The sequence below is a fragment of the Oncorhynchus kisutch genome, linkage group LG10, assembly GCF_002021735.2.
Source record: "Oncorhynchus kisutch isolate 150728-3 linkage group LG10, Okis_V2, whole genome shotgun sequence".
Lineage (NCBI taxonomy): Eukaryota > Metazoa > Chordata > Actinopteri > Salmoniformes > Salmonidae > Oncorhynchus > Oncorhynchus kisutch.
Window position 1 is genome coordinate 17,236,102 of NC_034183.2, and position 15,176 is coordinate 17,251,277.

General features: G+C 44.7%; 1 protein-coding gene across 1 annotated transcript in view; it reads left to right on the forward strand.

Moving 5' to 3' along the window:
* Positions 1-14,869, forward strand: part of LOC109898750 (plexin-B2-like) — a 251,784-nt gene extending 236,915 nt beyond the window's left edge. Inside the window, exons 23-37 of the mRNA XM_031833225.1 lie at positions 428-528; positions 763-992; positions 1,233-1,414; positions 6,684-6,750; positions 7,171-7,317; positions 8,067-8,223; positions 8,426-8,526; positions 8,880-8,964; positions 9,103-9,251; positions 9,870-10,030; positions 11,555-11,702; positions 11,977-12,041; positions 12,181-12,256; positions 13,053-13,127; positions 13,755-14,869. Coding sequence (XP_031689085.1) covers positions 428-528; positions 763-992; positions 1,233-1,414; positions 6,684-6,750; positions 7,171-7,317; positions 8,067-8,223; positions 8,426-8,526; positions 8,880-8,964; positions 9,103-9,251; positions 9,870-10,030; positions 11,555-11,702; positions 11,977-12,041; positions 12,181-12,256; positions 13,053-13,127; positions 13,755-13,859 — 1,849 coding nt within the window. The 3' untranslated portion in view covers positions 13,860-14,869. The remainder of the gene's footprint in view (positions 1-427; positions 529-762; positions 993-1,232; positions 1,415-6,683; positions 6,751-7,170; positions 7,318-8,066; positions 8,224-8,425; positions 8,527-8,879; positions 8,965-9,102; positions 9,252-9,869; positions 10,031-11,554; positions 11,703-11,976; positions 12,042-12,180; positions 12,257-13,052; positions 13,128-13,754) is intronic.
* Positions 14,870-15,176: the final 307 nt, after the last annotated feature.

Consider the following 15,176-nt stretch of genomic DNA (forward strand, 5'->3'; position numbering starts at 1 on the left):
CATACAGGACAGTTACACCATACCACCTTTCTCCATTACCAACATACAGGACAGTTCCACCATACAGTTCCACCTTTAGGCTAGATAACCAACATACATGACAGTTACACCATACCACCTTTCTCCATTACCAACATATAGGACAGTTACACCATACAGTTCCACCTTTAGGCTAGATAACCAACATACAGGACAGTTACACCATACCACCTTTCTCCATTACCAACATACAGGACAGTACACCATACCACCTTTCTCCATGGATGTGGGGGTGACAACTTCATTTGGTGTCAAGGGATCCAAGCCAGCCAAATGGTGCGCAATACACAAAAATGTACAATGTTACATGAGTTAGTGTTCATGTTGGTGTCGGTTTTTGTCTCTGTTCATTGCTCTGCCCATGTTAATGATTGTGTTGTGTGCACAGGAGGAAGAGCCAGCAGGCTGAAAGAGAGTATGAGAAGGTGAAACACCAACTGGAGAATTTGGAGGAGAGTGTACGAGACCGCTGCAAGAAAGAGTTCACAGGTACTACATTATAACCACAGCTGTCAAGCATAATTGTCTAAGGCCACCAAGGGTCTTCATTACACTCCATTAAACCTCATATTATGTACTTCATCTGCACATCCATACATCTATGTATCTTCATCAAGACATGATTTCAAGTAACGAATATGGTAGTTTATGTTTGTGTTGCTTAAAAGTCTCAGGATGAGAACATGTGCAAGGTACTCAGACGTTTGTCCTTTTCCTTCCCAGACCTGATGATAGAGATGGAGGACCATACCAACGAACTGAGCGAGGGGCGAATCCCCTTCCTGGACTATAAGACCTACACGGACCGCGTCTTCTTCCTGCCCTCCAAGGACGGGGCCAATGATGTGATGATCACGGGCAAGCTGGACATCCCTGAGGCACGGAAGGCCATCGTGGGCCAGGCCCTCAACCAGTTCTCTAACCTGCTTAACTCCAAGACCTTTCTCATCAATGTAAAGCCCCTTCAGACCACTTAAGTCTTTGTAATGGTGCATCTATGGCTGGCTCTTTTGTCTCCTTTCCTTCATCTAAAATCGTATTAGGGCAGAAGAAGTAAAGGAGACATGGAGAGATGGCTATTTCAGATTATTGCAATCTCCCTTCCATTGTTTACAGTTAAAGATTTATCCACAGTTTATGTTAACTGGATTACCATTAACTGCATATTCTGTTAAACTCCACTGTGTGTGTAGTTCATCAAGACCTTGGAAGGACGTCCAGACTTCAACGCCCGGGCCAAGGTGTACTTTGCATCCCTGCTGACGGTGGCTCTGCATGGGAAGCTGGAGTACTACACGGACATCATGAGGACCCTGCTGCTGGAACTCATGGGGAACTATGTCGACAGCAAGAACCCCAAACTCATGCTGCGCAGGTCGGGACCACCAACCGCTGTCACTTATAGTAGCTACCATTCCTCAAAGTAGTTCTGGTAGTTCTACCTATCGTAGATTTAGTTCTGGTAGCTCTACCTATCTTAGATTTAGTTCTGGTAGCTCTACCTATCTTAGATTTAGTTCTGGTAGCTCCAACTATCGTAGATTTAGTTCTGGTAGCTCTACCTATCATAGGTTTTAGTTCAGGTAGCTCTACCTATATTAGATTTAGTTTTGGTAGCTCTACCTATCTTAGATTTAGTTCTGGTAGCTCTACCTATCTTAGATCAAGATGTAGAGGTGTAGACCTTACCATGAAATGCTTACTTACAAACCCTTAACCAGCAAGGCAGTTTTAAGAAAAATTGAGTTAAGAAAATATTTACTAAATTAACAAAAGTTTTTAAAAAGTAACAAAATAAAATAAAATAACAAGGCTATATACAGGATGTGTGTGTGTGTGGGGGGGGGGGTACAGGTACAGGTTGCATGGGGGTACAGGTTCTGGGGGGGGGGTACAGGTTGTGGGGTGGGTACAGGTTGTGGGGAGGTACAGGTTTGTTGAGGTAATTGAGGTAATATGTACACGACCGGTCAAAAGTTTTAGAACACCTACTCATTCAAGGGTTTTTTCTTTATTTTCTACACTGTAGAATAATAGTGAAGACATCAAACTATGAAATAACACATATGGGATCATGTAGTAACCAAAAAAGTGTTTAACAAATCAAAATATATTTTATATTTGAGATTCTTCAAATAGCCAACATTGGCCTTGATGACAGCTTTGCACACTCTTGGCATTCTCCCACACCAGCTTCATGAGTTCCCAGATATGCTGAGCACTTGTTGGCTGCTTTTCCTTCACTCTGCGGTCCGACTCATCCCAAACCATCTCAATTTGGTTGAGGTCGGGGGATTGTGAAGGCCATGCAGCACTTCATCACTCTCCTTCTTGGTCAAATAGCCCTTACATAGCCTGGAGGTGTGTTAGGTCATTGTCCTGTTGAAAAACAAATTATAGTCCCACTAAGCGCAAACCAGATGGGATGGTGTATCACTGCAGAATGCTGTGGTAGCCATGATGGTTAGGTGTGGCTTGAATTTGAAATAAATCACAGACAGTGTCACAAGCAAAGCACCCCCACACCATCACACCTCCTCCTCCATGCTTTACGGTGGGAAATACAATTCTTCAATTCCTGTGGCGGTCCTCATGAGAGCCAGTTTCATTATAGCGCTTGATGGTTTTTGCGACTGCACTTGAAGAAACTTTCAAAGTTCTTGAAATGTTCCAGATTGACTGACCTTCATGTATTAAAGTAATGATGGACTGTCATTTCTCTTTGCTTATTTGAGCTGTTCTTGCAATAATATGGACTTGGTATTTTACCAAAATTTACCAAATTATCTTCTGTATACCTTGTCACAACACAACTGATTGACTCAAACGCATTAAGAAATTCCACAAATTAACGTTTAATAAGTCACACCTGTTAAATTAAATGCATTCCAGGTGACTACCTCATGAAGCTGGTTGAGAGAATGCCAAGAGTGTGGAAAGCTGTTATCAAGGCAAAGCATGGCTATTTGAAGAATCTCAATTATAAAATATATTTAGATTTGTTTAACACTTTTTTGGTTATTACATGATTCCTTATGTATTATTTCATAGTTTTGTATTATTTCATGTATTATTTCATAGCTTCACTATTATTCTACAATGTAGAAAATAGTACAAATGATTATTAACCATTGAATGAGTCGGTGCTCTAAAAGTTTTGACCGGTAGTATACATGTAGGGGTAAAGTGGCTATGCATAGATAATAAACAGTGTGTAGCAGCAGTGTAAAAAAAAAAGAGGGGGTGGTTCAATGCAAATAGTAGACATTTGATTAATTGTTCAGCAGTCTTATGGCTTGGGGGTAGAAGCTGTTAAGGAGCCTTTTGGACCTAGACTTGGTGCTCCGGTACCACTTGCCATGCGGTAGCAGAGAGAACTGTATGACTTGGATAACTGGAGTCTTTCACAATTTTTTAGACCTTTCTCTGACACCACCTAGTATAGAGGTGATGTACTGTGCCGTACCGACGACACTCTGTAGCGCTTTACAGTCAGATGCCGAGCAGTTACCATTCCAGGCAATGATGCAATTAGTCAGGATGCTCTCGATGGTGCAGCTGTAGAACTCTTTGAGGATCTGAGGACCCATGCCAAACCTTTTTAGTCTCCTGAGGGGGAATAGGCGTTGTTGTGGCCTCTTCACAACTGTGTTGGTGTGTTTGGACCATGATAGTTTGTTGGTTATGTAGACACCAAGGAACTTGAACCACTACAGCACCGTCAATGTGAATGTGTTCAGCCCTCCTTTTCTTGTAGTCCACGATCAGCTCCTTTGTCTTGCTCATGTTGAGGGTGAGGTTGTTGTCCTGGCACCACACTGCCAGGTCTCTGACCTCCTCCCTATAGGCTGTGTCATTATTTTCGGTAGTCAGGCCTACGAACGTTGTGTCATCAGCAAACTTAATGATGGTGTTAGAGTAGTGCTTGGCCACACAGTCATGGGTGAACAGGGAGTACAGGAGAAGACTAAGCATGCACCCCTGAGGGGCCCCTGTGTTGAGGATCAGCGTGGCAGATGTGTTTTGTTTTTGAATTTTACCCCCTTTTTTCTCCCTAATTTCGTGGTATCCAATTGTTAGTAGCTACTATCTTGTCTCATCGCTACAGCTCCCGTACGGGCTCGGGAGAGACGAAGGTTGAAAGTCATGCGTCCTCCGATACACAACCCAACCAAGACGCACTGCTTCTTAACACAGCGCGCATCCAACCCGGAAGCCAGGCACCAATGTGTCGGAGGAAACACCGTGCACCTGGCAACCTTGGTTAGCGTGCACTGCACTCGGCCCGCCACAGGAGTCGCTGGTGCGCGATGAGACAAGGATATCCCTACCGGCCAACCCCTCCCTAACCCGGACGACGTTATGCCAATTGTGCGTCGCCCCACGGACCTTCCGGTCGCGGCCGGTTACGACAGAGCCTGAGCGCGAACCCAGAGTCTCTGGTGGCACCTACATGTTTCAAGCAGACCACCATAGTCCATATGCCCAAGAACGCCAAGGAAACCTGTCTAAATGACTACTGCCCCGTAGCACCCACGTCGGTAGCCATGAAGTGCTTTTTGCATACCATCCCAACAGATCCATAGATGACGCAATCTCAATTGCACTCCACACTACCCTTTCCCACCTGGACAAAAGGTGCTCATCACTAAGCTAAGGATCCTGGGACAAAACACCTCTGTCTGCAACTGGATCCTGGAATTCCTGACGGGCAACCCACAGGTGATAAGGGTAGGTAACAACACATCTGCGCCTTCCGGGAGTGGGTGTAGGGTTTCCGGGATTATGGTGTTGATGTGAGCCATGACCTGCCTTTCAAAGCACTTCATGGCTACCGACGTGGGTGCTACGGGGCAGTAGTCATTTAGACAGGTTTCCTTGTCGTTCTTGGGCATATGGACTATGGTGGTCTGCTTGAAACATGTAGGTATTACAGACTCGATCAGGGAGAGGTTGAACATGTCAGTGAAGACGCTTGCCAGTTGGTCCGCGCTTGCTCTGAGTACACGTCCTGGTAATCCGTCTGGCCCCACGGCCTTGTGAATGTTGACCTGTTTAAAAATCTTGCTCACATTGACTACGGAGAGCGTGATCAGACAGTCGTCCAGAACAGCTGTTGCTCTCATTTATGCTGCAGTGTTGCTTGCCTCGAAGCGAGCATAAAAGGCATTTAGCCCGCCTGATAGGCTCGCGTCACTAGGTTGCTCGCGGCTGCGTTTCCCTTTGTAGACCATAGTAGTTTGCAAGTCCGACGAGCGTCGGAGCCGGTGTAGTTGGATTCAATCTTAGTCCTATGTTGATGCTTTGGCTGTTTGATGGTTTGTCTGAGGGCATAACGGATTTTCTTATAAGCTTCCAGATTAGTGTCCTGCTCCTTGAAAGTGGCAGCTCTAGCCTTTAGCTCGGTGCAGATTTTGGCTGTAATCCATTACTCCAACTAACCTGTGTCTTCTCAATGTTTCCCACTCTTATATTGACTCTGGTATGGTATTGTAGGCTATCTCCAGTCCACAGTAGAGACAGGTTCCTGAACAGAGCTCAGTTGTCTATTCCCACTGAGTGGTTGTGTAATGTGAACTGTCAACTGTGCTCAGCAGTGTTCAACTGGCTGTTCAACAGTAAAATGTGTGTAGTTATTCCCTATAAAGGAGCTCATTATGTTGATTAGTCCATTGTCCTAACATCCAGATACACATGACTGTCAGTTGGATGTGCTAATGCCTAACAATGGGCCCTGTGAATGGAGAGGAGTTCTACAGTAGTTAATGCCACATTTAGCTTTGTATTAGTATTGTGTGATGTGTCAGTCACTCCTGTGTTTTGAACTGTTGTTCAGAGACAGTATGATGAGATGTGTCAGTCACTCCTGTGTTTTGAACTGTTGTTTAGAGACAGTATGATGAGATGTGTCAGTCACTCCTGTGTTTTGAACTGTTGTTCAGAGACAGTATGATGAGATGTGTCAGTCACTCCTGTGTTTTGAACTGTTGTTTAGAGACAGTATGATGAGATGTGTCAGTCACTCCTGTGTTTTGAACTGTTGTTCAGAGACAGTATGATGAGATGTGTCAGTCACTCCTGTGTTTTGATCTGTTGTTCAGAGACAGTATGATGAGATGTGTCAGTCACTCCTGTGTTTTGAACTGTTGTTCAGAGACAGTATGATGATATGTGTCAGTCACTCCTGTGTTTTGTCTTCTGTAGGTCAGAGACAGTATGATGAGATGTGTTAGTCACTCCTGTGTTTTGTCTTCTGTAGGTCAGATACAGTATGATGAGATGTGTCAGTCACTCCTGTGTTTTGTCTTCTGTAGGTCAGAGACAGTATGTTGAGATGTGTCACTCACCCCTGTGTTTTGTCTTCTGTAGGTCAGAGACAGTATGATGAGATGTGTCAGTCACTCCTGTGTTTTGTCTTCTGTAGGTCAGAGACAGTATGATGAGATGTGTCAGTCACTCCTGTGTTTTTTCTTCTGTAGGTCAGAGACAGTATGATGAGATGTGTCAGTCACTCCTGTGTTTTGTCTTCTGTAGGTCAGAGACAGTATGATGAGATGTGTCAGTCACTCCTGTGTTTTGTCTTCTGTAGGTCAGAGACAGTATGATGAGATGTGTCAGTCACTCCTGTGTTTTGTCTTCTGTAGGTCAGAGACAGTGGTGGAGAGGATGCTGTGTAATTGGATGTCCATCTGTCTTTACCAGTTCCTCAAGGTGATTCAGTATGTTTTTGATATGTCATGTACATTGTTAAACTGTAATGTGTGCCATTACAGAAAAATCTTGATGTCACGTGAAATCATGTGAAAACAGGATTTTGGAACACTTTACATGATCACGTTTTTACATGTTTTAGTTTCATGTTATCACATGTTGCTCTACATGTTGTCACGTTATCATGTTAACTTCACATAAGATCACGTGATCCCATGAAAACATGTGTTTTTGGAACACTTTATGTTATCTTTCCGTACGGGTATGTGCTTGCATGTGTCCAAGGAGCCTACCTGAGTTAAGAGAAGCAATATTTTGTTGACATTTCATAGCCTTTATATTTTAACAACAGCATGGCCAAGGTCAAAGTAGAGTGCCAGAGAGTTCTGATTGTACTGTGTCTCTGTGTGTGGTCGTCAGGACTCAGCAGGGGAACCCCTGTACAAGCTGTTCAGGGCCATCAAGCATCAGACAGAGAAGGGTCCAGTAGACGCCAGAGTGAAGAAGGCCAAGTACACCCTGAACGACACGGGCCTGCTTGGAGACGACGTGGAGTACTGCGTCCTGGTGAGTTACACCAACCCGTTACCACGGTTACTCCAGCACGCAAGCTCGCTGGCATCTCACCTCGCTGACAGCTGCTGCTATTGCGTTATTGAGTTCTTCTGAGTCTGTTCAGACAGACTTTTCACTGACTGCCCTGATCTCAATGATATGTGTCGCTTCCATGAACCATATTGATCTTTTTATGCTATTCCTTCACTAGCAATTCAATACCCTTCTGTCATTTTCTAATGTTCCTACCTACACTGACGCAATTCAAGTTCTGACTCACTGTATACGTATAGTCTACCTTAGTCAGAAGTGTTTAACTGTATTGTTTTGCTAATGCCAGATAATACAATCTCAGCTATTTTCTTTTAAGTCTCTCTATATAGAGAAACCCTGTGGTAATTCAAGGACAATATCAAATGATACACATGTACAGTTGCAATAGCTGACGTCCTGTGGTTATGTTAAAGAAGAATGACAGAACAAAATGACACAGTCTTCAATTACAAATAAATCCTTTGTATAATGTATTGTTTCCCTATCTAGTGGGCAGTTGTTTGGATTCAGTCTGAATTGATTGATCTGTGTCACCTGGTCAGAGTGAGGGGAGTGAGTCCCCTGCCGGTGGCTGCAGGATAGTCAGCTCAGGACGAGGTGACAGTGCCTGTCAGGTGTCAAAGAGTACCACTTGCCTACAGTAGTTGTCGCTGTAACGCTGCCTCAGCGAACTGACCTCACAGTGTTGGCTCTGTTCCTCCTCTCAGACTCTGCAGGTGCTGGTGCACGGGGAGGGGCCAGACGTGACGCCCGTCAAGGTGTTGAACTGTGACACGGTGTCTCAGGTGAAGGAGAAGATCATTGAGGCGGTGTACAGGAACCTGCCCTACTCACAGAGACCCAAAGTGGACAGCGTCAGTCTGGGTGAGAGGAGAACACACTCTCACACACACACACATCGTCAGTATTCCAAACCATGTGTTTGCGAAGATACTGCACTTGAATACATTAACATCAGCAAGCCTGAAACAATTGGCACCATCTACTAGTAAGTGAAGTGGTGGTGGATGTGAATGTGAGTCATGTTGGCTGGTGGTCTGAGCTGCTGTTCTTGCCTATGCCACAGAGTGGCGTCCTGGTTCCACAGGGCAGATCCTGTCAGACCTGGACCTGACGTCCCAGAAGGAGGGTAGGTGGAGGCGCATCAACACGCTGGCCCACTACAACGTGAGTGATGTTCCTCCACAGACTGATCTATTAGATGTCACAGAGAGAAGCCCTAATGCTGCTCTTTACTAATTTAATGTCATTTTTGGGTCAATGTTTTTTTTTTTGCATTTTAAAGATTATACAGACAAACAGGTAGAGTTTGTTCCCCTACCGCAACAACCCCACCCCAACCCCCCTGCTCCAACAGAGCCCCACCCCAAAACCCCAATTTAATTTACAGGATCAATAATGAAAAAACGCCACAGACAATGCCGAATAAAGGCCCCAAGAAATGTATCAATGGCATGGATTCTGAATTAGGTCCTGAGACCCATTGCCAATCAGATGACCTGTGTGTGTGTGGGTTTCAGGTGCGAGACAATGCTACTCTAGTCCTGTCCATAGTTCTTCACACTCAACAGAACTATGACCAGAACCAGGATAACCAAGAGGAGAGTAAGTCTTCACCATGGAAATGATAATAAGACATTATGCGTATGACAAGTCTCACAATGCATTATAACCTATACCTGCAGGCTTTAAGAAATGTGTTACTGAAAAGTACTTGTATAATTTGTCTCCTCTCTCCACTAGGAAACGCCCTGTTGGAGGATGACAAGGTGTTCCACCTGGTTCGGCCTGATGAGCTGGATGAGATGAAGTCCAAGAGGGGCAGCATGAAGGACAAGTCCATGACCAAAGCCATCACTGAGATCTATCTCACACGACTGCTCTCTGTCAAGGTGGGCCTGCCACGTTTTACTATAGTTAGGGCTCAGACACACTAACAGCTTTTGCTGGACGAGAGTACTTAGCACATTTGAACAAAGTGCCGCCCGTAATTTGGCAACTAATTTGCCTAAATGTTGGCACTCAGACGTCTACAGCTGTTGGTCCCTGAAACACAGCACGCTGAACGATCGGCAGACAAACGCTAGATCCACATTCGCTGCGATGTGTGCGAGCCTTTACATTTCATTCAGTAAAGAAATTCATCTTTGAGATTCATTCCGTAAGAAAATCTATTTGAGGATGGCGTAGCCTAGTGGTTAGAGCGTTGGACTAGTAACCGGAAGGTTGCAAGTTCAAACCCCCGAGCTGACAAGGTACAAAATCTGTCGTTCTGCCCCTGAACAGGCAGTTAACCCACTGTTCCTAGGCAGTCATTGAAAATAAGAATTTGTTCTTAACTGACTTGCCTAGTTAAATAAAGGTAAAAAAAAAGAAAATGTGCTAATATGTGATAGATTCAGTCTTCATAGTGTGTTATTGACTGGGTCGCAGGTCAGAGGTACTTGGTGTCTCTCTACCTCTCTGCCCTGCCTCACACTGTGTTTCTGTTGGTGCGTCTGTTATTCCAGGGAACCCTGCAACAGTTTGTGGATGACTTCTTCCGCAGCGTTTTGTGTTCCGGGGCGGTGGTGCCACCCGCCATCAAGTACTTCTTTGACTTCCTGGACGAGCAGGCCCTCAAACATGACAACGTGGACGAGGAGACCGTACACATCTGGAAGACCAACAGGTACATACACACACAACCACACACACTTCTACATATGCAAGCACACACGCACACACAAGTACGTACACACACACACAAACCCACTTCCTGAGATGACACTCTAAGAAACACACTGACTAAGTAATCAGTATACGGAATGCCAATATAAAAGTACTTCTATCTCCTCTGTATTCTCAATCTGAGTGCTCCCTTGGCATTTAAGTACATAAATTAACTTCAAGTTGGTTAAAGCTCAAGTATTCAACACAGCGTGTTGCATATAGATGTCAGTGATTGATGTGGCGATGTGAGAATGAGAGGAAGGGGGATGAGCTATTTCATTATGCTATACCACAGTCAGTCGACATGGGCTTGCTTTGTTTATCAAACCAACCGAGGCCTCTTGGATTAAATATGAATGTGTGTATCAACCATAACAACAAACAGACATGGTAATTACGTCCCCAGCTAATTTAATTGTACTATTATATCACATTGTTGTTGTTGTTTTTTTGCCGTTGTTTTCTCAATCTCCCGGGAGGTGTTGCAAGCCAATATGAATTAATATGTTAGTCTGTCTCAATCGGCCCAGCTTTTAAACTAATCAGAGAAGTACTCTGAACCTATTTTAGACTTGTTTGATATTCAGGACCAACCTTTTATTGGAGGATTTGTATGGACCTATTAGTTTACTTATGTTTTGAAGCTATCGAGTATTCAAAAGTGGAACGTTTTGCCATTAGTTTGCCTGATGCATGTGTTCCACTGAATGGTGAAAAAATGAGTCAACCGTCAGGAGTTGTCAACCTGACATGTACCACTAATAGAAGTACTACTAGTGCTGTACATGTACCACTAATATAAGTACTACTAGTGCTGTACATGTACCACTAATAGAAGTACTACTAGTGCTGTACATGTACCACTAATAGAAGTACTACTAGTGATGTACATGTACCACTAATAGAAGTACTACTAGTGCTGCACATGTACCACTAATATAAGTACTACTAGTGCTGTACATGTACCACTAATAGAAGTACTACTAGTGCTGTACATGTACCACTAATAGAAGTACTACTAGTGCTGTACATGTACCACTAATATAAGTACTACTAGTGCTGTACATGCACCACTAATAGAAGTACTACTAGTGCTGTACATGTACCACTAATAGAAGTACTACTAGTACTGTACATGTACCACTAATAGAAGTACTACTAGTGCTGTACATGTACCACTAATAGAAGACATGTACCACTAATAGACGTACTACTAGTGCTGTACATGTACCACTAATATAAGTACTACTAGTGCTGTACATGTACCACTGATATAAGTACTACTAGTGCTGTACATGTACCACTAATATAAGACATGTACCACTAATAGAAGTACTACTAGTGCTGTACATGTACCACTAATAGTACCTTGGTGATACTAAACATGACATTCAATCACAAATGAATAAATGATTTGGTGTGACAGATGTTTTGACACTGTAGTAGATAGATAGCTGATAGTAATTATTCTCTCCTCCACCAGCTTGCCTCTGAGGTTCTGGGTGAACATCCTGAAGAACCCTCACTTCACCTTCGACGTCCACGTGACAGAGGTGGTGGATGCCTCGCTGTCCGTCATCGCTCAGACCTTCATGGACGCCTGCACCAAGACAGAGCACAAACTCAGCCGAGTGAGTCCAGGAGGAGGAGGAGGGGGGAGGAGGAGGGAGAAGGAAGAGAGAGGGAGGAGGAGGGAGCAGAAGGAAGAGGAAAGGGAGGAGGAAAGAGGAGATAGGAAGGAGGAAGAGAAAGGGAGGAAGAGGGAGCCAAAGGAGGAGGAGAGGGAAGGGGAGGAGGCAGGTGATGAGGTCAAAATCTTTTGATAGTTGTTTACCTCTGTGAGGTAACAGATAAGAGAACAGTATTATGATTATCATATTGTTTATTATCTCCTATCTCTACCAGGACTCTCCAAGTAACAAGCTACTCTATGCAAAGGAGATCTCCACCTACAAGAAGATGGTCGATGAGTATGTATTGTCAGAAGTTCCCAATGCCCTGATCAATTTATTTTGATTCTTGCCTACAATGCTGGTACATTGTCTGCAGAGGCCTGTCAATATGTAATGTATAGTGATTATGATCTCATCTCTGTCTGTCTGTGTTTAGTTACTACAAGGGCATCAGACAGATGGTATCAGTCAGCGACCAGGACATGAACACTCATCTGGCAGAGGTGTCTCGGGTAAGGAAAACCTTTCTGTCTGCCCTCGATCTATGGTGGCATCCCAATTGGCACCCTATTCCCTATGTAGTGCACTACTTTTGACCAGGACCCATAGAGCGCAGGTCAAAAGTAGTGTACCATGTAGAGCAGTGGTTCCCAACCTTTTTCCATTACCATTGATGTTGGGTGACTTTATGCCACTCCTGATGCAAAAATTCAAGCAGCTCGGCTTTGTTTGATGGCTTGTGACCGTCCATCTTCCTGTTGATCACATTCCAGAGGTTTTCAATGGGGTTCAGGTCTGGAGATTGGGCTGGCCATGACAGGGTCTTGATCTGGTGGTCCTCCATCCACACCTTGATTGACCTGGCTGTGTGGCATGGATCATTGTCCTGCTATACATTAGTATAGTATTTAAAATGAATATGAACTTATTTTCTTTGCATTATTCGAGGCCTGACAACACTGCATCTTTTTTGTTATTTTCACCAGTTGTCATTTTCTGCAAATAAATGTTCTAAGTGACAATGTTTTTATTTGGAATTTGGGAGAAATGTTGTCAATAATTTGTAGAATTGCACAAAAATGTACATTTTCCCCAAACACACACTTATAAATAGTAAAACCAGAGAAACTGATAATTTTGCAGTGGTCTCTTAATCTATCTAAGTGGTGCACCATTTGAAATGTTAGTGAAGGTAACATTTTATAAAGTTAGTCATAGACCACTGCAAGTCATAGTTCATTCTGCTCTAAGATTGTGTGACTCAAGCCTGTCTGTAAGAATCTCTGAATCTGATGTTGTGTCCTCCAGACTCATACAGACAAACTCAACACACAAGTGGCTCTGCATCAGCTCTACCAGTATGCCAGCAAATACTACGACGGGGTACGAGACCATTCACTTTACATTCCAGGCAGAGTGCTCCCACAGCACTGCGGGGTCATATTTTCTAATCGTTAGCGCAATTACAAGGACTTTTAATTGAAAGTAGTTCTGTGGTAGTTTACTTGAAATGGCAAATTGCTCAGGGAATTGATTTTTTAAGCTGCCTCCCTTAGTACTTGAAGCCATGCAATGGCTGTTTTTCTTAGAGTGGTCATTCCAACAGTGGTCCAGTACTGGTGATCTAATGACAGTTCTCTCGCTCTCTCTCTGTCTCTCGCTCGCTCTCTCTCTCTCTCGCTCTCTCGCTCTCTCTCTGTTTCTCTCTCTCTCTCTCTCGCTCTGTCTCTCTCTCGCTCTGTCTCTCTCTCGCTCTGTCTCTCGCTCTGTCTCTGTCTCTGTCTCTCTCTCTCTCTCTCTCTCGCTCTCTCGCTCTCTCTCTCTCACACTCTCTCGCTCTCTCTCTCTCACACTCTCACTCTCTCTCTCACACTCTCACTCTCTCTCTCACGCTCACTATCTCACTATCTCTCTCTCACTATCTCTCTCTCACTCTGTATCCCTCTTTCTCTCTCTGTCTCCCCCTCTCTGTCTCTTCTCCCCCCTCCCTCTATCCCCATCTCCCTACAGATCATCCAGTCCCTAGATGAGGACCCGGCAGCCCAGAGTAAACAGCTCACCCTGCGGCTTCAGCGGATAGCAGCCGCCCTTGAGAATAAAGTGACAGACCTCTAACCCACTGGAGGAGCCAGGGAGACGGAAAGGGAGGGATGGAGGGAGATGGTACCGTGCCACCAGTGTCCACAGGGGCTTATTTATCCTGGCGGAGGAGAAAGAAACAGAGAAAGGGGTCCCGCAAGGCCTTGACATTGACACCTTCAACCCAGCAGGCCCAGAATGTGGGACAGATCAGAGTCTGCAGAGTGGAACAGAATAGGACCAATGAAATAAAGACAGATCAGAGTCTGCAGAGTGGAACAGAATAGGACCAATGAAACAAAGACAGACCAGAGTCTGCAGAGTGGAACAGAATAGGACCAATGAAACAAAGACAGAGAGATGATGATGGGTTACACATGTCATCATCCTGTAGGAACGCCTTAACTTAAGTCCACTTGCCAAACAGAAATAATTGGTCCTTAACACTCACTCTGGCTGTTCCCACAATGGAACAGGTGGCCAGCCCTGGGAAATAAGCCCCTGTGTTGAACACTGCTTGGCACAAGGAGATAATCAGATGTTCAATTTCATCCAGTCTAGAAAAGTTGTAAGAATTGTATAATATTTTTTTTATTGTGCAGTCTTTATGCGGAAAGCTTTATAAGGAGAAATTATCTTTTAAAATGGACTGCCTTGTCGTGTGTATTGTGTTTCTATAGCCTGTGTGTGTGTGTGTGTGTGTGTGTGTGTGTGTGTGTGTGTGTGTGTGTGTGTGTGTGTGTGTGTGTGTGTGTGTGTGTGTGTGTGTGTGTGCACGGAATGCCTACTGTCAGGCCAGAGGGTGGATGCCATATCTGTTATTTTAATCTCAACTAGTCACTGACACACAGGAGCCCGTTCTCCCACTGAGCTCCTCTACACAGACCAAATGGTCAGGCTAACTATACACTTCTTGAAAATGACAGGCCGACTAGTGACAGGTCAACTTGTGACAGGCCGACTAGTGACAGGTTGACTGGTGACAGGCCGACTAGTGACAGGTTGACTGGTGACAGGCCGACTAGTGACAGGTTGACTGGTGACAGGCCGACTAGTGACAGGTTGACTGGTGACAGGCCGACTAGTGACAGGTTGACTGGTGACAGGCCTACTAGTGACAGGTTGACTGGTGACAGGCCTACTAGTGACAGGTTGACTGGTGACAGGCCTACTAGTGACAGGTTGACTGGTGACAGGCCGACTAGTGACAGGTCGACATGTGACAGGCCGACTAGTGACAGGTTGACTGGTGACAGGCCGACTAGTGACAGGTTGACTGGTGACAGGCCGACTAGTGACAGGTTGACTGGTGACAGGCCGACTAGTGACAGGTTGACTGGTGACAGGCCGACT